General features: G+C 39.0%; 1 protein-coding gene across 1 annotated transcript in view; it reads right to left on the bottom strand.

Moving 5' to 3' along the window:
- Window positions 1–661: 661 nt before the first annotated feature.
- Window positions 662–22,633, bottom strand: part of MEOX2 (mesenchyme homeobox 2) — a 78,077-nt gene continuing 56,105 nt past the window's right edge. The window contains exons 2-3 of the mRNA XM_063303720.1: window positions 21,864–22,036; window positions 662–2,072 (exon numbers count right to left, since the gene is read on the bottom strand). Coding sequence (XP_063159790.1) covers window positions 1,848–2,072; window positions 21,864–22,036 — 398 coding nt within the window. The 3' untranslated portion in view covers window positions 662–1,847. The remainder of the gene's footprint in view (window positions 2,073–21,863; window positions 22,037–22,633) is intronic.

Genomic DNA, 22,633 nt, shown 5'->3' on the forward strand with positions numbered 1-22,633 from the left:
ACCAATGGGTCACACTGAAAAAAAAGTTAACTTTTAATTACAATATTGGTTACTGTTTGCACTTCCTTTTAGTGTTTAGGTAATTGCTGAATTGCAATAAAACTGACTGCCTTGAGTTCTCTGAAAAGATAGGATATTACATTATTATTAGTGTTAAATTTGCATTTAATATTGCATTTAATATAAAAACACCCAGAGTCCCTTTTGGGAGATGGGCAGTGATAAATTTGATTAATAAATAAATAAAATAAATAATATTTGTTTATTAAAATATGTTTTCTTTAAAAATGTTGGGTGACTAATGTCTTTTCAAATATTTGTGATCATAATATGTTTGTTTAATTTACACCACATTTTAAAGTTGCCATTTCCCTCCTTCCATTTCCAGAAAATAGGTGCAAGAAAAATATCCATTTCAGAGTTGTCTGAGATCTGGGGAAATGGTTTAGCATAGTCCTTGTTGTTCTTGGCGAAAGGCTTCCTTAGGGTTGCTTTTTCCTGCTAGAGGAAAGAATTTCCCCACTATATCAAAGTAAAAGCTTTATCCAATATGAAATGTACCATTTGTACAATTTAAACACAAGGTACCATTTTAGAGAACATTATAATTCTGATATTTTGAGTTGCCTATGAAAACTCTAAAGAAGAACAAGTCTTATTTCAAAAGGATCATTTATTAAACATTTCCTTTACAAAGTACAATCAATGTTTTGTGTAAATTTTTCGGTTGTTCTTATTTCATTGTATGTACACAAAAGCTTAAAAGAGGGGAGAAAATATTCTGATTTTTGTGTTCTGTATGCAAACATGTTTAATAAAACTTGACTTTCAGACAGACAACTTTGCCTTATTAATTTGAATATTTATTAATATTGTAATATTAATACCTGAATATTAACACAAAATAATGGAAGATAAAACACTTTCCCATTTGTAAGAAAATACTGTTCACAATTTGTTTTGAAGTAGCTTTACTGAATGTATTGGGGCTACTCTGGATTATATCCAGCTACAAGAATCATATGCCTTTTATATTATTTTAGTAATAAATTCTAATTATGAATTAAGAATCAGCTTTCTTTTCATAATAGGCATGATTCTTCTATTTTAAAAAAAACCTTTGCTATTATAAAGTAAGATGATTTGAGGAACAAGGTTTAATAATTTCTTATTAGCAGCAGTTGATAGTAAATGCAACATAAGATTTGTTTTGTCTGTGGTATAAGGACTTCATCTAGCAGACTCATTTGTATCACTTGTTATGTGAACCCAAATGTCTGCATGTTTTCTATAACTCTGGAACACAAAACAAAAATTAGACAAAAAAAAGCCATTTATTCTCATGAGTGATTATTGTGGTCAGCTAATATGAATGCACTGCTAAAAATGAGTGAAAAGTAAAAATGCTGCAAAGTAGATATATACAGAGTTAAAATACAATTCTCATCCTCTTGAGGCCGTGTTCCTGTTGACACTGTGTGGGTGTATTTTTTCAAAATACTAAATTTGTGGAAAGCAACGGCATTGTTCAATGAAAGCTAAAGCAAAAATACCTGCTCGGTTGTCACTGGAAGGACAGACGAATCTGGAATGTTCAAAAGCAAAAATATCTTCTGCTTCTGCTCACGAGGCACATTGGAGGCATGGCACTTACTGAATCTGAGCACAAATAATAATAATAATAATAATAATAGTTCAAGAGTAGTGGAAATAGTAAGTCCTAAGTTTAGTTTTGTTTTGATTGTCAGAGAGTCAGTCACTTGCATATTTTAATGTCCATGTAAATGTAAGCCTGCTGTGTTAGCAAGGCTTTCCTGAGAACAGAGCTAGTGTTCCTTCATGTCTTATCATAAGTGTGCATGCTCAGAGCTGTGATCACTGTCGTGGCTGTCGTCATTTGCCAGGGAGTCCCCCGTATGTTGGAGGCTGGTGGCACCAATGCCAGAAAGCTCTGAAGGGAGCAGGGTGCCCTTTTTCACGTTCACCAGTTCTTTCTCTCGGGCAGCAGCTCCCTGTTGGCCTCCTTTTACCCGTTTCCATTTCATCCGTCTGTTCTGGAACCAAACTTTTACCTTCAATCAGAACATGCAAACAAACAAGAATACCATCAGTAAATGGCCGCACATCTGATACTCATCTCTCACCAAGGGAAAAAGCAACGGCTGGCACTCACTCCTTATGTTTTAAATTGTTTAAAACAGGCATTAAGCAACCTATGGCCCTAGGGCTTGATGGGGCCTATGCCTAATTTCAGTGGATATATTCAGAAGATCCATTCAGATCTCTGGTAAGAGTTAGCGGTTGGTCCCTGTGTCCTGTTGAAAAGAGAAAAGAAAATGTCAGAACACGGTATCAAAGACATGATGGGTGCCTTTGCTTCAGCCAGGCTCAGCATATGGCTTCCTGTGAAAATGCACTGGAAGATATTGGTTAGGATAAACCAATCTGACTAAAATGTTTATTGTTTAAACGTTCTTGTACTTATGTGTTTATAGTTCTCAAGTGGTTTTCTGGTATTGTAACTATTATATCTATTAGCAAATATTTATAAAATTGCATGCCTATTTCATGTTCATATGCCTTGCCAAGGGTATGTTGTTTAAAACCTTAGAGCTGGCAACAGAAAACTGAATTTAGAATAAGCCAATCTGAATAAACTTTTATATAACTATTTTTTGTGGGCTTCCACTTGTATATTTATAGATTCCAAGTGGTTGTCTGGTGGTGCAAGCATTGTATTTGTTAGCAAGAATTTATAAAATACATTTGAGTCATCTGAGGATTGAAAAGAGTTCCAAGAACCTATTGAGTTTTCTGCCAAGATTAACCAATATGCCATTATTAATATTAGTTTCACCACCGTTCAGTAAGTGACAGATTAGCTCACCACTGTTATAAAGTGTTGGAGCACAGACATTCATTTGCACCACTGAAAGCAGACAGCCTTATTATTCTTAAATATATATTATTTATATTGTGGTCCTGGGATATCCAAAATATGTCATACTTAAGGGAGAAAGGGCTGGATAGAAAATTCTGCACAGTGGAAAGTTGTGGAAAGGGAAAAGTTGCCATATCCATGGCTATGGTTAATGATACTTGTTTTAGAGCTTTAAAAAGGCAACCTCAAAGACTTTTTGCAGCATGACACATTATACCTTAGTTAAAGAGCCACAATATATCTATTCCAAAGTCATGTTTTATATTCATGAAATTTATAGATCAAGAATACATTCTGGACATTAATTTAAATTCTACTAAAGATGATTTTCTTTCTAACTTTAATTTCAAAGTTGAGACTGATTATGAAACTTCTTATGTATAATTTATTTATTTATGTTCACATTTCTATTGTAACTAAACTGAAGTATCTAGAAATTGGGCATGGAGCTTCCAGATTAGTTAAAAGCTGCTAAGTCATGCCGAGCCCATCATTTCTTCTACACAACTTGCAGCAGCCAAAGAAGCAGGCTAGTAAAATAAATCTACTCTAAGGAGGAAAGTATTTATTGCTAGCTGTTCTGAAGTTAGGAAATACTGTTACGCCATCTGTCAAAAGCTTTCCCAGAAACAATGTCAAAGGGCTCATAATGTTTGTACTCTTCATGTACTTCTTTTGGTAAATTATATATGTCACTTTTCACAATGAATTTCCCCTAGTAAAATGTTGATGTGTTGGTTAATGCCAGCTCTGCATTAACTACAATGCTTGGGATGATTATTTTGATATAAATCCAGTGAATTTAGTGAACTATGGATTGATTCATATCTTGGTAATTTATAAAATCTGTTTTCATAAAGTTTATCAATTTCTGCATACACCCACAAATGAAGAAGACATTTTTGGAGGAGTGGGGGAGACATTCAATTGTCACTGTCTTATTTCTACATACTGTATTACCTGAGAGGACGAAAAAGTTCCCTCCTCCCCCCACCATTAACTTGTGAATTAGGGGGAGGGGATGGGATGGGATATAGGACAATAGTTGTGGAAAACAAATACATGGGTGGAAGTGCAAATGACTGCAGTTACTATATTAATAAGCAAGAAGTTACTAATTCAATTATTTTCTTTTCCTGGACTGTCCTTTTTTGAAGTGTGGCATCTGATAGGCATGCACAGCCACATAGCACACAGTTATATGCGTTTACATATCCAAGCCTTTCACATGCAAATATTTATTGGGCAAAGGATGGATTTCAATTGGAGTGTCAGCTCTAAATTGACAAGATGGAAAAAGTAGACTTTGTGCACCATTTTTTACTGTATTTATTTAAAGTTTTCTATCTACTATTCTTTTGGAGTGATGATCAAGTTATATTCAAGGTTGTCTTCCTTTTGGATAACTATAGTAACTGGAAATCAAAGGTACCCTGGTACATACATTTTTGTCCAAAATGACACCATACATGTTTTATTAAGCTTCTCAGTATACAATTAACGTTCTATAAAATGTACAATATAACAAAAATTTACCATGTTTAGCTCAAGAGAAATGAGCAAATCAAGAATTAAAAATTTAACCACCCTACTATCATTATGATAAATTACAACCTTATACCCTTATTCAGCAGTGGAAACAAAGACTGAAAGATACAAAAAACAGCAATCTTCCATTATGTCAGAACTTAGCTATAAAATACCTAAATTGGGGACCCTAAAATCATATTGAAGCTTGACAGAAAGAAATCTGATACAGCCCTGCAGAATCTGAATTACACCACAAAGGAATAGAAATACAAGATCAACCAGTGTTTTGGAATAGTGACGCTACAAGGAGTACCAAAGGGCAGATGCCTGTTCAAACTAAATAGTTCTCAGATTAATCAGTCGATGAACTTCAGCCTTAATTATGTTCAGAAGTAGATGATCACAGCCTGTGAGGATGATGGATGAAATATCAGAGATGTTCTAAAATTTTGTAAATTTTTAAAAAGTTATTGGTGAGGGGAAGGAAAAATAATATTCTGTATATGCATTCATATGATAAAGGAAGAAAAAGAGTGTGGGGTTGAATGTGAACAGGAAGAAACTGATAATATTGTAAAATGTAATTATACATGTAAAATAGCAAATGCTGTTTACTTTTAATTGCACCTTGGGGTGATGTATGGTATCCCAGCTGATTTGTAGTATCCGGCAAACGCAGGGCAGCTAAAGATAGTATAGCTGAATTCGCTGTAGCAAAGCACATACACAAAAAGGATCAAGGCAAGGAACCTCTGAGGACACAAGGAAATGGAAATGAGAGAGCAGGTCTAGACAAGTTTTAGTAATAGTTCTTTATGGCAACATTCTATAGAGGAAGAAAAATTGGGCTGGTCAATTCTAATCAGACTCTAATTTTCTTTCTGCTCATAAGAGTACATATCTCAGTGATTGTCTTCTGCAGAAGAATGGCAAGAAGCATGGAAAAATAGATAAAACTGCTTGAAACATAATAGGCCCAAACTGCAAAGGTCATATGTAAAAAGAGGTGTAAATTGGCAAGTGTCAGTTAGTCTAAGGAAGTGAGTAAGCCTAAGGGAGTCTAAGTCAATCTAAGGGAATCTAGGTTGGCTAGCACATACAAGCAATGCCTGGAAGAAAGCATAAGTTAAACCATCTGAGCTCCCTCTAAATTTAGATGCCTTCTGGCAAAATTAAGAAGTGGTCTGTGTAAAACGAGACAACCCCTTTCTCTGTAACTCCTTTTCTTCACTTTTGCTTCCATTAGACCAAGGCTGCAAATAGTGTCAATTAATATATTATTCTCTTGGCATGACTCTCAGTACTTTCAATTTAATGAAGGCAATTTAAGGGTAAGTGCTCTAATTTAGAGACTGAATTGGCCAACCTGTGCATTAGATTTCAAGGCTGACACAGAGGTTGGATTCACACATGACACAAAGCCATAGAATGATTTATTTGGGACTTATCATGACATGGGTGTTGAACCCTGGCTTATTCAGCAAGCCTGGTTAAATAAATCCTGATTTACTATGAAATGTGAACTGAGCCACAGGGAGGGAAGTGGAAAGGCCATAGCTCAGTGGTTGAATATAAGCTTTGCATGCCTAAGGTTGCAGGGTTAAACTCCAAGATCTCAAGTGCCCATGTTGAGAAAGATCTTAAGGCCCTGTAAGAACTGGGTTAGAGAGGGAAATGGTATAAAAATCAGTTTGACAGCTAAACCATGGCATAGAGACCGCCTATCTCCGATCATTTCTGCCCACCCGAGGTCCTCTCAATTAAACGTCTTGTTGGACCAAGGACATGTGCCTTCTCTGTAGCTGCCACTGCCCTCTGGAACATCATCACCCTGGAGACACATATGGCACCCACTCTCCTGGACTTCTGGAAGGCCCTTAAGACCTGGCTCTGTTCCCAGGCCTAGGGGTAGTATGCTTGTGGAGCACCTGGCATGTTTTATTGTTTGCCATGTCTTGTTTCATGTTTTTTTAAAGTGTTTTTAATCCTATATTTGGATATTGTAAGCTGCCCAGAGTTTTCTGGAGGGGGGCAGCCATAATAAATTTAATAAATAAATAAAACCCAAGTTAAAGGGGGCTAGAAATGAATACTTCTTTCATACAGATTAGTAAAGCCCCTCTGCATTCTAATAAAAACCTCAAAAAGCCACTTCCAGCATAATATTCAGTATTAGAACAAGTGTGTGTGTGTGCCTTCAAGTCAGTGTTGACTCCTGGTGACTGCCTGGACAACTTCCTGCAGTTTTCTTGGCAAAGTTTTTCAGAAGTGGTTTGCCATTGCCTCCTTTCCAGGGCTGAGAGAGAGTGACTGGCCCAAAGTCACCCAGCTGACTTTGTGCCTAAGGCAGGACTAGAACTCATGGTCTCCCAGTTTCTAGCCTGGTGCCTTAATCACTACACCACACTGGCTCATTAGAACAATTACTAACTTCACATCTATCAAATCAGACTAAATAATATCCAGACATTAAGAACTGCAGAACTCTCTTAAAGATTGCTTTGCTTTCAGAAACCTATTCATGCAGCATGCTGAAGATAGCTCTCATTCTATGGAAGAACTTCCTCAAAACTTGTATTTGTCTCTTCTTCATTGTTAGAAAATGAATTCAACCAGGTCTTTTGAACTGTTTTCATATTAGGTGTATAGTTAACTATGTTTTAATGAATTGATATTTTAAATTTCTGTAAGCTGTTGGATGGAACAGCAGAGAATAAATTAAATAGTGAATTATTGAGCTTCACATTCTGTAAATATGTGCCAACTCCAGCTGGTAAGCAATTATGGGGTAAAATAATGGTATTTTTTATAATAACAAACTTCCTCATCTGGAGCACAGTTGAAACACCGAAACTTAAACTGATATTTAAACCAAGTTAGATGGCTGAAAGAGCACCTAGGAGGCTGCCCACATTCCATTAGCAGAAATCTTTTCATAAGTTTCAACTCATTCTGGTCTATTACTGCTACTTTTCTATAGATCACTTCTTAAGACATCAAATAATTATTTTTAAATTATATCGGCATAGCAAAGCATCTAGATTCCTGTAAAATTGAGATAGTTCAGCTTAACCTCTTAAAATATTCCATGGCTGATTCTTTCCTTTCTCCAGGGCAGCTTGTACATGTAAATGCGTATTGTAAAAGAAAGGAAGGGAAAGGGGAAATACATGGTGAAAAATCCATCTTTACCATTGGGTTTTACTGGTGCAATTTTTACAAGCTTTTGTGTGTGTGTGTGTGCGCGCGCGTGCGTCTTTGAGTCAGTGTTGACTCCTGGCAACCGCCTGGACCAGTCGCTGCAATTTTCTTGGCAGGATTTCAGAAGTGGTTTGCCATTGTCTCCTTCCTAGGGCTGAGAGAGAGTGACTGGTCACTCAGTCACTAAGGTCATCCAGCTGGCTTTGTGCCTATGGGAGGACTAGAACTCATGGTCTCCCAGTTTCTAGGCTGATGCCTTAACCACTATACCAAACTGGTTCTCACATGCTAATTAGTGTGTTTTAAACTGAATTTATGATGAGTAGCTTGAGCTATTCATTTAAAATCCAGGCTCCCAAGTATTTCATGCAATCCCATGAGGTTGCAATCCTGCATATAATTTTTTTAGCACTATTAAGTCCTATAATGTCATTAGGATTTACTTCCAAGTAGACATGTACAGGATTATAAAGTTAGACTGCCAAATTCTTACTTCTTACTTAATAGAGAACAAGTTACATAAATCTGCTTTGGAAACAAATAGGACTGAGCTGCATTTATCACTTGTACTAAATATAACATCCTGGATGTTTCATATACTATTTCCTCCAGAGATCAAATTCAGAGAGATGAAATCTGAACTTCCTCTGGATTTCATGATGAGTCAATAATGGAACTGATACTTGATCTTGTAACATTTCAGAAATAGTAAGGATGTATGAATTCTGAGAATGAATTCTCTTAAATTCTTGTTAAGTCCACACTTTATATAGGTCCTGTACATTTGAAATTATTAAATGGCTTCCTTGAAAGTCATGATCTATATGGGCAAGAATTGTCAGAATCCAAAAAAGAGACGGATTCTTTTTCTTTATATCTAGAAAAATAAGTGTTGATTTTTGAGGGTTAGTTTGTATTGTTCACAAACATTGCCAGACAAGAATACCTTTGGAAGCACATGCATGGAATCAGTAAACTTGCAAGTCATGCACCAACTATACTAACATCAGTAAGTTCAAATCAGTTTGAAGGGTTAAGATATACAGCCTAAAAGTGATTCTATCGAAGCAAATATGCAATAAATTTAGCTTTTACTAGAAGATACCATTGTGGAAGTACTTTATTTATTTAGATATTTTACTTCCTATGCTACTGATATGACCTAAGAAAGTGCTCTGACTTCTAATACATTTTTCTGGGAACCTGTCCCATATCTACAATAACTGTGTGAGGTATATTAGCATGGGAGACAATGACTGCCCCTAACTCATTCTAGACCATTTGGAAGTTAAACTTGGGTCTCCCAAATCCCAGTTAAACACTTTATCCACTACAGCATAGCAAATCTTATGATTGCTTGCAATAGCTGCTTGCACATACTGTGCAACCAGGAGCTGGCTGCCAGGTTAAGGGGGGATGTCTGTTGGGTGCCTGAAGACCCCCCTCACCCCCTCTTACTGGGTAGGGATGTCTGGGGGCATCCCAGCTCCCATGGTCAATGCACTGGGTGCTGGAGGAGCCGAATGAAACCCACTGGAGCTCCGCGGACCAGCAGAGCTGCAGAGGTGCAGTGCAGTAGGCAGTGGGCAGCTGCAGCGAGCTCAGGATGTATGTCACAGCAGCCAGGCACCACAAAGAGCCCTTGGGGTGGCCTTGCGGACCCAGTGGACCCAGACTGAGCCCTCCAGAGTGGTGGAGGTGATGCATGGCAGCCGGGTGGCACAGTGAAAACTTGGGGTGGCCCAGCAGGTCCAGATGGAGCCCCTTGGAGTAGCAAAGTACAGCATGGCAGCTGGGCAGTGTAATGAACACTTGGGGCAGCCTAGCAGGCCCAAATGGATCCCTCAGAGCAGTGGAGGCACTGCACAACAGTTGAGCAGTGCAACAAACCCTTAGATCAGCCCAGCAGACCTAGTGCATCAACTATAAGCCTCCTGCTAACCCCAGCCCACCAGCTGAATACCATGCCAAACTGGGTGGGCTGGCAAACACCCTGGACCAAAGAGCTAAGTGGGCCAGCAAGCTTGCTGGAGTAAGGAGCCAAGCACCACTGCGGGCAGGAGCAACCTGGCAAGGGGTAGCCTATGAGCCCCTCAGAACAGAGACTGGGGTGGAACCTCCAGGAGCAGCAGGAGTGCAGCCCACAACAGAGAGCCACGGCAAAGCGAGTGGGCAAATGACCTGTCTTGCCCCATTGAACTCAACACTCACCATGATTTACGAAGGAGTTGAGGTTTCTAAAGAGGATTAAGAGACATCTAGAGCACCGCTGGAGAAAAACAAGGACTTAAACAGACTGAACGCACGCTAGAGCTGCTATTAAGGCCTACCTGGTGGCAGTAAGAATGGCGAAATGTCAATATTTGTCCGCTCTTATTGCATCTGCAGAATGCCATCCGATGGCCCTGTTTAAAATCACCTGATCCCTTCTGGGGAAGGTGGGTCCAGTAACTCACCTACAGGGCCGTGCAGAGGAGTTTTCTTGGCATCTGGAGATAAAATCTCTCAGATCCATTCCAAGTTGGATGACAAGCATGCGGCATGGCCTGTGGAGATGCCGGGGAGCATACTTACCTGGTTATCTGGAACAGCTTGACCCTGTTGGGCGTGAGGAAGTGGACAGGATTCTCTGGACTGTAAACGCCACCACTTGTCAATTAGATCCTTTTCTCTCCTGGCTGGTGAAGGCAGCTCTGGAATTGATGTGTGGATGGGTCCAGGAGGTTCGGAATTCATCCTTGGGGGAGGGACTGTTTCCAGCTGCCTTTAAAGAGGTGCTGCTGTACCCCCTCCTCAAGAAACCGTCACTGGATCCCACTGTGCTGGACAATTTTCATCCAGTCTTCCACCTTCCCTTTTTAGGGAAGGTAATTGAGAAAGTGGTGGAGTTGCAGCTCCAGAGGATCCTGGATGAAATGGATTATCTGGACCCTTTTCAGTTGGGTTTTAGGCCCAGATATGGGACAGAAACAGCTTTGGTCACACTTTTGAATGATCTCTGGTGGGAGCGGGATGGCGGAGTGCCTCCATCCTTGCTCTTCTTGACCTCTCAGCAGCTTTCAATACGACCATGGTATCCTTTTGGGTAAGCTCAGGTGTTGGGGGTGGGTGGCGTGGTTTTGTGGTGGTTCACCTTCTTCCTCTAAGGCCAGTCCCAATCAGTGTTGATAGGGAGTGAGAGATCCAGCCCACAGCCCCTCCTTTGTGGGGTGCTACAGGGTTCAGTACTCTCTCCGCTCCTTTTTAACATCTACATGAAACTGCTGGGTGAGATCATCCATCACCACAGGATGAGGTATCATCAATATGCTGATGATACTCAATTATACATCTCCATCCCGGGTGACTTAAGTGATGCTGTGACCACCCTCTCTCAGTGCCTGGAGGCTGTAGGGGTCTGGACAGGGAACAACAGGCTTCAGCTGAACCCTGGTAAGACAGAGTGGCTGTGGGTTGAGGGCTCCTCAGCATCCAGAAACTTAACATCTTTGGTTCTGGATGGGGTTGCACTGCCACAGACAGATCCAGTGTAGAACCTGGGGGTTCTCCTGGACTCACGACTCCTGCTCGAAGAGCAGGTGGCAGCTGTGGCTAGGGGAGCCTTTGCCCAACATCGTCTTGTGCGCCAGCTATGCCTCTTCCTGGATTGCGAAGCCTTCTGTTTAGTCACTCATGCCCTACATTTCCTGTATAGACTATTGCAACACGCTCTACATGGGGCTACCTTTGAAGAGCATCTGGGAGCTACAGCTGGTTCAGAATGCGTGAGCAGTTTTAGGAGCCCCAAAGATGGGGCATATAACACCTTTACTGCGGGAGCTGCACTGGGTGCCAGTTTGCTTCCAGATCCAATTCAAGGTGTTGGTTATCACCTTTAAAGCCCTACCTGGCATGGGTCCAGTTTACCTGGCGGACCACCTCACCCCCATTTCATCGACCATCCCACCTGGTCAGGCAGAGAGGCATGTTACAGACCCTGTTCATGAGAGATTGTTGATTGGCAGGGTCCAGGAAGAGGGTCTTCTCTACCGTGGCCCCCACCCTGTGGAATAAGATACCCCCAGAAGTGATGCAGGCCCCCGCTCTCCCAGCCTTCCAAAAGGGAGTCAAGACTTGGCTGTGCCACCTTGCTTGGGGTGGGAGGGGGGATAGTCAATCATGGGGGAGGTTGGCACCTTGATGAGTTCCTGGGAAATTTTATTGAGACTATTGTTTCACCATCTTGGATTTTATATTTTATATTTATATTTTTATAATGAATCTGTTTTTATGATATTTTAATCTTTTATTATCTTAATTTGATTGTAAACTGCCCAGAGTTACTTGCCGAGATGGGCGGTGAAGAAATGTGATAAATAAATAAATAAATATTAAAAAGCTCAGGCATTATTCAGCACATGAGCAACAAGGAGTGATGGGGCTATGAATCACAACTGGCTTAGTATTATTACAGTAAAATGGTTAAGTGTTATTGTACTATACAGGAATTACTGTGGGACAAATGACTCAAAAAATCAACTTATATCCCCATACCAAAAAAGGGAAACACCAAAGAATGTTCAAACTATCGAACAGTGGCACTCATTTCACATGCCAGTAAGGTAATGCTCAAGATCCTGCAAGGTAGACTTCAGCAATTCATGGAGCAAGAATTGCCAGATGTACAAGCTGGGTTTAGAAAAGGCAGAGGAACTAGGGACCAAATTGCCAATATTCGATGGATAATGGAAAAAGCCAGGGAGTTTCAGAAAAACATCTATTTCTGTTTTATCGACTATTCTAAAGCCTTTGACTGTGTGGACCATAACAAATTGTGGCAAGTTCTTAGTGGTATGGGGATACCAAGTCATCTTGTCTGCCTCCTGAAGAACCTGTATAACGACCAAGTAGCAACAGTAAGAACAGACCACGGAACAACGGACTGGTTTAAGATTGGGAAAGGAGTATGGCAGGGCTGTATACTCTCACCCTACCTATTCAACTTGTACACAGAACACATCATGTGACATGCTGGGCTTGAGGAATCCAAGGCTGGAGTTAAAATCTCTGGAAGAAACATTAACAATCTCAGATATGCAGATGATACCACTTTGATGGCTGAAAGCGAAGAGGAACTGAGGAGCCTTATGATGAAGGTGAAAGAAGAAAGTGCAAAAGCTGGCTTGCAGCTAAACCTCAAAAAAACCAAGATTATGGCAACCAGCTTGATTGATAACTGGCAAATAGAGGGAGAAAATGTAGAAGCAGTGAAAGACTTTGTATTTCTAGGTGCGAAGATGCTGACTGCAGTCAGGAAATCAGAAGACGCTTAATCCTTGGGAGAAGAGCAATGACCAATCTCGATAAAATAGTTAAGAGCAGAGACATCACACTGACAACAAAGGTCCACATAGTTAAAGCAATGGTGTTCCCCGTAGTAACATATGGCTGCGAGAGCTGGACCATAAGGAAGGCTGAGAGAAGGAAGAACGATGCTTTTGAACTGTGGTGTTGGAGGAAAATTCTGAGAGTGCCTTGGACTGCCAAAAGATCAAACCAGTCCATCCTCCAGGAAATAAAGCCAGACTGCTCACTTGAGGGAATGACATTAAAGGCAAAACTGAAATACTTTGGCCACATAATGAGAAGGCAGGACACCCTGGAGAAGATGCTGATGTGGAGAGTGGAGGGCAAAAGGAAGAGGGGCCGACCAAGGGCAAGGTGGATGGATGATATTCTAGAGGTGACGGACTCATCCCTGGGGGAGCTGGGGGTATTGACGACTGACAGGAAGCTCTGGCGTGGGCTGGTCCATGAAGTCACGAAGAGTCGGAAGCGACTAAACGAATAAACAAAAATGACTCAAAATACCATTTTTATCAGTACAGCCCCAATTCAGAAAGAAAAATAGGCAGACTGAATGCATGAGAGTCTTTATTTTAAAATGAGAGCCTAAATTTTTCACTGAAAAGCACTGACTTTTGATTTAACACTGCTTTGGTGTCTGCCAATGTAATTTAGAACTGCAAATAAAATTTTTGTTTATTTATTTTATTTTATTATTAAGTTTATATATCTCCCATCTCACTATAAAAGTGGCTCAGGGCAGCTTATAATTAAAAAAAAAAGATTTGTGCACTATTACTTGGGAATAACCACAACTGACAATGGCAGGATCTACTTCTGAATAAACCAGCCTAGGATTGTAACATAACTCACTTTAAATGCAACTATATTTATACAAATAGCTTGTATATTTGTATTTGACAAAGAAGCAAATCCTGATAGCACAATCCTATGTAAATTTATTTGTTTAGTTGGGCTTTATTCCCAGAATAAGAGTAAAATCAGCCTGAAATTAATTTTTCACAGTTCTTTACTTGAGTCTATTTTTAATGTCCTGAACACACAATCCATCCAGAATGTAGAAAAGGCTACCTAGATAGAAACTTTAAAATGCATTCTATAAAACAAGCAAAGTTATCCCCTTGTATCAATAACTGTTAGCAACCATTTGTAGGCGAAGCTTACACATAATGTAGCAGACTTTTTGAAAAACAATCTAATCATTGAAATTCAGTATTTCTATACTGAATTTATATTATATTATATTATATTATATTATATTATTATATTATATTATAATAAAAATTTGTATAGCTGCCTATCTTAAGTGTATAACTCTGGATAATGAACAATATACAAATATAAAACTCCTAACCCATTAAACATTACAAAAAACAAGTAAATAACCAAAGCACCAAAAACCAATTCCATCAAACACATGCATCTATTGGGCTTCTCCATCATCCTGGCCCTAACGCCTGGGGGAAAAGCCAATTTTTATCAGTCCTCAGGAATGTAAGAAGGTCAGGACCATCCAAATCTCGGGACAAGGTTTTCCATATGGCTAGTGCTAAAACAGATAAAGAATACCTCCTTGGTCTCACAAGATGACACTAGTTAAGGGAGTTTAAGAGAGAAGGGATCTGGAGCGTGCCCATCCTGTTGGATATGGTGCAACATGTATAAACCCTTAGAGATAGATGGCCCCATATGTTCATGATAATCTATTAGGAACATTTTTAATATAGCTAATAAACAGTAATATAATTATTCTTCATTATAGAGTTTTTCAAAGCTCTTTGTTATTGTATTAATTTTTCAGCCAGATGTTACTCATACTTTTAAATTTCATTGATTCTATGAAATCCTATTTTAGTTTCCTAGTATTTTACAACTTTTCCCAATTCAGAAAATCTGTTCCAATATACTTAGAACCTCATCAGTTTCATCTAGAAAAGTTATCTCTAGATTCTTAATCCTACAGAATTCTGGCATGGACTACTCTTTAGCTCATTCTTAGCTGAAACTACTGAAATATATTCTATCAAGCCAATTTGTCACCTTGTTCATTCCAATTCATATTCTTCTTTCCCATGGATAGGTATAGTGTGGACTATAGGCTTTTGACATTTGCAGAGAACAACCATGAGTCATTTTATATAATCAGTTTTTATTATTTTCTTGTTTACCCTCCCCAGATAATAATTCAGATTATATTTTGTTTCTATGCAGTCTATTACAGATATCATGCTAGGGTTATCAATGGGTTTCATTTACTTGAAAATGTTTCAAAAGAGGTCTAAGAAACAGAAAGTCTGAGATCTAACTTTTCTCTTCTACTGGGGACAATCAACATATTTCGACTGCTTGACATATGCAGGCATTTCATGGGCATGCTTAAAAATTGGATGGCCTATTCATAAAATCGCAATTCTCTAAACTCCCATTTACCAGAAGCTATATAGAGGATGTTATTCACTTATTTTATCCCCTTAGGAGGCTGTCCATCACCTCATCTTATCTTTGTTTTTTTGTCTTTCCTAGGCAGGCTGACACATTTCCAAAGAAAACACTGAGCTGCAGGCAACCATTTGTTTTGTTTTATTTTATTTTTCGAAGAACAATTATGGCTATGTCAGTCTCCCCCAAGGCAAGCACAACTTCCCAGAGAGTCTATATGGCTAGGACTCAATCTTTATTGTAATTCATGAATAGTAGCCGTTACAAACAGTAATGAGCCATTTAGTGTAACGGTTGCCTATTCTAAAGCACTATCAGACTCATAAGCAGGAATTCAAAGATATCTGATTTATTAAAGAATAGTATGCAGGATCACAAAGAAAGCTGAGAATGATAAAAGCGGGCCAAATGCAAACTAAAAACCCTCGGTGCAAATGAGATCCCTCCCCTGTAGAATCTTCTCAAGTTCACAATCCCAGGTGCTCCTAACGGCTTCTGATGGTCTGCGGGAAAAGTCCTTGAGCAGAGCACATAACCCAAACACGTTCCATTGTAATGAATACAGATACAGAGCTTGGTACAAGGTCTCACAGCAGCTCCCTCCCAAACAGAAGCGCACGTCAGCGCCATGGCATGTGAAACGTTACGATGTACAGTGCACATTGAAACAGTGAACATGACATTTAGGCTGATTCCAAGTGTGTATCATCCTTGGATTCAAATCCAGCACTCTCCCTTCGCATGGTTCCCTCCGTGAAATGGTAATCCGACCTTTCTTTATTCCACGCTCAGTTTTAAATGGCAGTTGCCTGTTTACATTGTTTGCATTTCTGCTCTGGGAAAACAATAGCCAGTAATGAAACCTTGACAAACTGGGGCCCAGGTGTATCCTTTGAAATAAAGGCAATCTGTAGACCAGTGCTTTCTTTTGCAGTAGGCTAGCTTGCTGTTTATTTATTTATATTTAAAAGCATAGCAAAATTAATTGGGTTCCAAGGGAGGCGTCTGAAGATAGATCAGTGACAACAGGTATGTACGTATAGTTTGCCCACATGTTATTCCCATTGTCTAAAGCTCATTTAAAGCAGATAAGCTTCCCTGTGAATACAGAGTTGTAGGATACCTTCAACATGAACCTATGTTGCATCAAACCTGAGGGCCTAGTTTAAATCTGATGCCTTACTATACAGCAAAAATTTCATTGCGTATTTGTCATCTCTTTTCAAATCACTCCCAGAAATGTAAAGAATTCAGAGAAAGACTAATTACAAACATATGTTTAACATATGCTAGCGCCCTGAAGAGGCCCCCGTGAATTAAACGAATTTAAATTAAGAACTTTTAACATCTCTATCTTGGATTTTATATTTATATTTATAATTTTATTTAAGAATATTGCTTTTATTGTATTTTAATCTGTATTTATACTAGTTTTACTGTAAACCACCCAGAGTCATTCTGTGAGTGGGATGGGCGATGATGAAATTTGAAATATAAATAAATATATAAATAACTAACTCCATAGTGTGTCTGAGCAGAATGTTTGCATGACTTCCTCAACCAAGAGCTGAGAACTCCTACCAGTAGGCTGGGAACCTAGTCATGAGTCTTGACCCACTGTTCAAAATTTTATCCCTCCCTTAGTGAAATCTGTAGACAGAGAGCCAGTTTGGTCTAGTGGTTAAGGCTCCAGGCTGGAAACCAGGAGACTGTGAGTTCTAGTCCCGCCTTTTGGGAACTTGCATGAAAGCTGGCTGAGTGACTTTAGGCCAGTCACTCTCTCTTAGCACACGATGTCAGGGTCAGGGGACAAGCCAGTCTGTCAATTCCTGTCACAGCCTACATACCAACATTCAGTTGATCTGAAAAAACAGATCCTGCACCCACGGGAAAAACATTAGGAAGAAAAAAAAGTGAAATCTTTAGGCAATTCTCTTAACTGAAGGAAAAATACCAGATATTACTTTTTCACAAGCCTGATGCATAGTGCCATCTATACCAGCCTCCATCAGCCTTGGCACTCTTCAGATATACAGTCCCAGAATTCCTAAGATAGCACAGCCAAAACTGATAATTCTGGAGGATGACTTCCATGCATATGGAAGATGCCCAAACAAAGTCAGAGAGGAATCTTTCCTATCTGTCCTTAGAGAGGCCAGAAAATATATCTAGTAACTTTTGAATACTAAGTATGAACTCTACCATGGAGCTATCAAGGTTTGATTGTTTTCCAGTTTAGAGAAAGGCTGCTGTACAATGATTTCAGCTAAGTTGACAAAATGGCTTCCAATTCCCCTAAAAGATAAGAACTGTGAGTTTAAAGAGCAGTGTCCAAAATTGTTTACTCTTTCTTCTTCCTCATCCTGTTTTTGTGTCTGTGTGTTTTTGTGTGTGTGCACCATATCTCTTATATTAAAAGCCTGAGGGCAGAGATTATTTTACCCATAATATTAGTGGGCCACTTTGGAAACATTTTAAACTGTAGAACAAGATAAAAAAGGTCCATGCCAGAATAAAGCACAGCATGGATTTATGTGACATGGAGGGCTCTAATATAGGATTGCAATACAACAGATTCTATAAGTTACCAGCACAATAGAGAAAAATCTATAGGACCATTTCTTGCAACAGCAGCATAATGAACTTGCACCAGAACCCTACTTCATGTTTGTTTAGAAATAAAGCTAACTTATGTCAACAGAACCTATTCTCAGTTTAGTGTGAATATGAATGCAGCTTTCATAAGCATACACTTTTTTTCTCAGACATAAAAAACACTGAGCTGTGGGATATCAATAGAAGTGAAAAATATGCATGAGTAATATGTAATAATAAAGCATAAATGCAAAAGCCACAATTAGGTGTGGGATTTAATGCAATGAAACACCTCAGGTTTGAGGGGTTTAAATGCTCAAGTCTGCTGTGGAAAAAGAAACATTTCATTTGCAAAGCATATTATATGTTCAATAGAGAATGGAAGGGAATCAGTTATTACTTGAAGCAGTATTAAAGTCTCATAAATAAGTTCATTGTAATGAACAGTGAATGTGACAATGAATCTATTAGTCATGAAGGCTTTAATCACAAACTGAAACTATATTAACTACAACAAAAATCATATTGATCAGTATGGATTAGAGGTATAACGTCTTTAAAAGTATTGTGTTTGAGTTTGAAAAGTTCAGTGGCATCAAATTTTCCACCCCACTATGTCAGCACTGATACTGAGAAAATGTTACAGAAGTAATAGAACCAAGGCACCTCAAGATCCAGATCAAAGTGCTGGTTTTAATCCTCAAACCCTGAAACCGCTTTGGCACAAGTCACCTGGGCACCTGCCTTGTCCCCGAATAACTTATTTGGGCTTGAAGTAACTTATTTGGGCTTGAAGTGACTCTGTCATATCAATCAAACATTTTCAGTAATGGATCCCTTACCTGAGGATGTATACTGTATTTCATTCCATTAATTCTGGATTTTAAATAGAAATTTAAAATTTAAATAGAAAGTGGAAATCAATTTCCCTACTCAAAATGTCAAATCATCTATGTCTCCACAAAATAATAAATGTATTATCAATATATTTGATATAAAAAATTGCAGTATCATTTGCAAGAACATTTCAGCTTCCCAGGACACTTTGCCACTGCCCTTAATTGTTCATCTTTGAGTAAAGGAATTACATAACAGCTGAACTAGCAGTTATTAAGACTTTTTATGTTGTTTTTTTAATGGATTAAACATGAATTATACTACATACTATATTTGTTTGAAAGGAAGACTTTTTCTCCCAAATAATTTACCTTTAAAATAGAGGGTTATTTTAGATTCACTGAAAATATGATAACAGAGGAAAATGAGGTTTTTAATAAATAATCTTCTGGGGGGGATCAATTTATATTCAGGGTGACATTTCTTTCAGATGACTATCATATATTAACCTGGTCATCAATGTAAGAATGTTTGTATCAATATCTTAGGATAGTTTTGTTAAGACGTACAGGTAGTCCTCAATTAATGATCATTCATTCAGTGACCATTCAAAGTTACAACAGCGCTGAACGAATGGTAGTTACAGCTGGTCCTCAAAGTTACGACCATTGCAGCATCCCCACAGCCATGTGATCAAAATTTGGGTGCTTGGCAGCCCACCCACATTGATGACCTCTGGGTGCATTTCAACTCCCCCCACCCATCTCCCCCACCTCTGCCCCTTAGGCCACCCTGCATTCCACTGCCCCTGCTGCCCCCTGTGGGAAGGCTGCGCGTGGCCTCAGGAAGGCCTTGTGCTGCCTGCAGCTGCCCCATGAAGGGCCAAGCCAGATGTGCCTTGTCATCAGCAGGAGGAAGCAGACAGCAAAGGCGAGCTGGGGCGGCAGGGGACAGCAGGGGTGATGGGGGTGCAAGGTGGGGTGCAGAGTAGCAGGGCACAGGGGCAGTAGAGTGCAGAGCAGCCAAAGGGCAGAGATGGGGAAGAGATAGGCAGGTAGGGGAGTTAAAGCAGAGGCAAGTGTGGCAGGGCAGGAGAAGCATGAGGTCCTTGCCTAATGAAGGCACAGTTGCGGCCTAACAACCATAACTGGGACTATCGAAATGGATTTCACTAAGCAGTGCAGTCACATGATGTTTCAGCTAATGGCCACATTGCTTAGCGATGGAAATTCAGTTCCAGTTAAGGTTGTTAAGCAAGGACTACCTGTATTACTTATATCTCTAAGCTTCCTTTTTACCATTTGTTCCCTTTTGTTGCTGCAGTAATATTTAGGATTATACTCAATTTCTCAGGATTATAAATATAATCTGGGAACTGTTGCATCTGATGTAGTAGATTGTGATTAATGAAATTATATGCAATAATAAATCTGTTATTCTTTATGGTGCCGCCTTCTTCTTCTTTTTTTGGTCTAAGATCCCTTGGGAGTATTTTTTACTTTAGAGAATTAATATGATCTGTGTCTGTTTCACACATTACCTTCATTTTTATCCTTAGAATAGCTAAATGGGATTTTCCTCTAAACTCACCCTTTTGAATTGTCCAAAAATCCTCTGAGATAACTTAGATTTGATAGTGTGAATCCCAGAGCAATAGCCACTTAGCCATTGCATGGCTGATTTGTGATTTGAATAAGCCACCAGCAGGTGGCTGACCTTGGCTGATTTTGAAGAAACTGAGTAAGGTCTGTCCTGGTTAGTATTTGGATGGGAGAAAATTACAAAATTCCAGGGCTGTGGATTAGAGTGAGAGGGAATTAAAAAAAAAATCCAGAAGGCAATGGCAAATCGCTTCAGTACTGTAATCAAGAAAACAACATAAATACATCCATATAATCACCAAGAGTCTAGCTCAACTCAAGGGACTCAAGGGAATTTTACAAATTATTTGAATCTAAGCCTAAGCACAAAAACACTCATTGAAATTTTAGCTTATTGGAAACAAAATCCAAAAATCACATTTTTGGGCCATCTAGCTTAGTATTGTCTATATTGACTAACAGCTCTGTAGGATCTCAAATGTGAATCTTTCCAGATGCCAGGGACTGATTCTGGGAACTGTTGCATGAAAAGTGCACTGTCTGTTACTGAGCTGCAATCCATTCCTAACAGAGAATGAATAGCTTAGTGCAGTACCAAAATTAATAATAATAATAACAACAACAACAACAACATAGCTCATATCTGGTATGAGATTAACTGTGCTTCTGTTTCTTTTTGTAAACCAAAGTAGCATCACAATGATAGGTCATTATTAAAACAGAGCCAAGGACAAGTTTACCTATCAGTAGCATAATCCTTCCCCCAATTCTCTATGTCCCAGAAGATCTTATTCCCAAACAAGTGAAATTAGGTTTCAGACATGTACAAAGGTGTACATACTTAGCAAGCATCTGGTTCAGTTACTGTTAGTAACTTCAATTCTCTTAATATGTATTTGAAATGTTAGAATTAAGCAAAGTGTGAATATGGATGAATAGGGATTACAATGGAAAGACTTGATGAAGGAAATAAAAGCAATCATGTTGTCAATGAGAGAAAGAAGACAGGATGAATAAATGGATAATGTCTCTGGCAGACACAGACTAAGATCATTCATTCTCCATGGCTGTTATATTAATTCTCCATGGCTAATTGATTTTGTAAGTATCTTTTTAAAAGATATAATAATGTTATCCAGTAAGGATAACATTATTTTATCTTTAAAATAATATTATACAAATTATATATATATATGTATGTGTGTGTGTGTATGTATATATATATATATATAAAATATTAAATTATATTAAAATTATAAATTATTATACAAATGTCACATTAGAATTCTATTCTATTCTGCACATTATCATGTCTATTTCTAAGTGAGTTTGATCTCCACTTAGAACACAATTAATTTGTTCTCTGTCCATACCTGTCTTTCAGTGAGATCCAGGTTCACCGCTATTTCGTATCTCCGCAGCCTGGTGAGGTAGTTGTGATGGGCAAACTCGGCTTCTAACTCTCTGATTTGCTCTTTGGTGAAAGCTGTTCTTTCTTTTCTTGGTTTACTGTTGACCTCAGATTTATAATTTCCCTCTTGAGAATCTGAAACAAACACAAAATCAAGTCAGGAATCAGGACAAGTCTACAATTTATTGGCAAGCAAATGTTACAGATGAAAATACTGTTACAGATTAAAACATTGATCCAGTAATAAATGTGTTTTCTGTTTTAAAGTGTCATGTTCACCTCGGTTTTCTTATCATAGAGAGATTTTGAGTAAATCTCATGATGATCAGGTGGCTGGGCATTTTGGCTTTGTGAAAACCTTACACCTGGTGCGCCGGCAATTCTGGTGGCCTACATTAAGACGTGATGTCAAAGACTATGTTGCTTCTTGTCCTGTCTGTGCCATGTCAAAACAGAAGGGGGGCAAACTGCAAGGCTTGCTACAGCCGGTGGCCAGTCCCTCCCGCCCTTGGGAGGAGATCTCCATGGATTTTATTGTCAATTTGCCTCCTAGTCAGAGAAAGACTGTGATTTGGGTGGTGAAAGACTACTTCTCTAAACAAGCCCATTTCATTCCATGTGCCTCCATTCCGTCTGCTCAACAATTAGCCCGCCTCTTCCTAATCCACATCTACAGGATCCACGGGAGCCCCTCCCGCTTGGTCACAGATCACGGGACACAGTTTACTTCCC

Source organism: Candoia aspera, chromosome 4 (assembly GCF_035149785.1).
Source record: "Candoia aspera isolate rCanAsp1 chromosome 4, rCanAsp1.hap2, whole genome shotgun sequence".
Taxonomy (NCBI): domain Eukaryota; kingdom Metazoa; phylum Chordata; class Lepidosauria; order Squamata; family Boidae; genus Candoia; species Candoia aspera.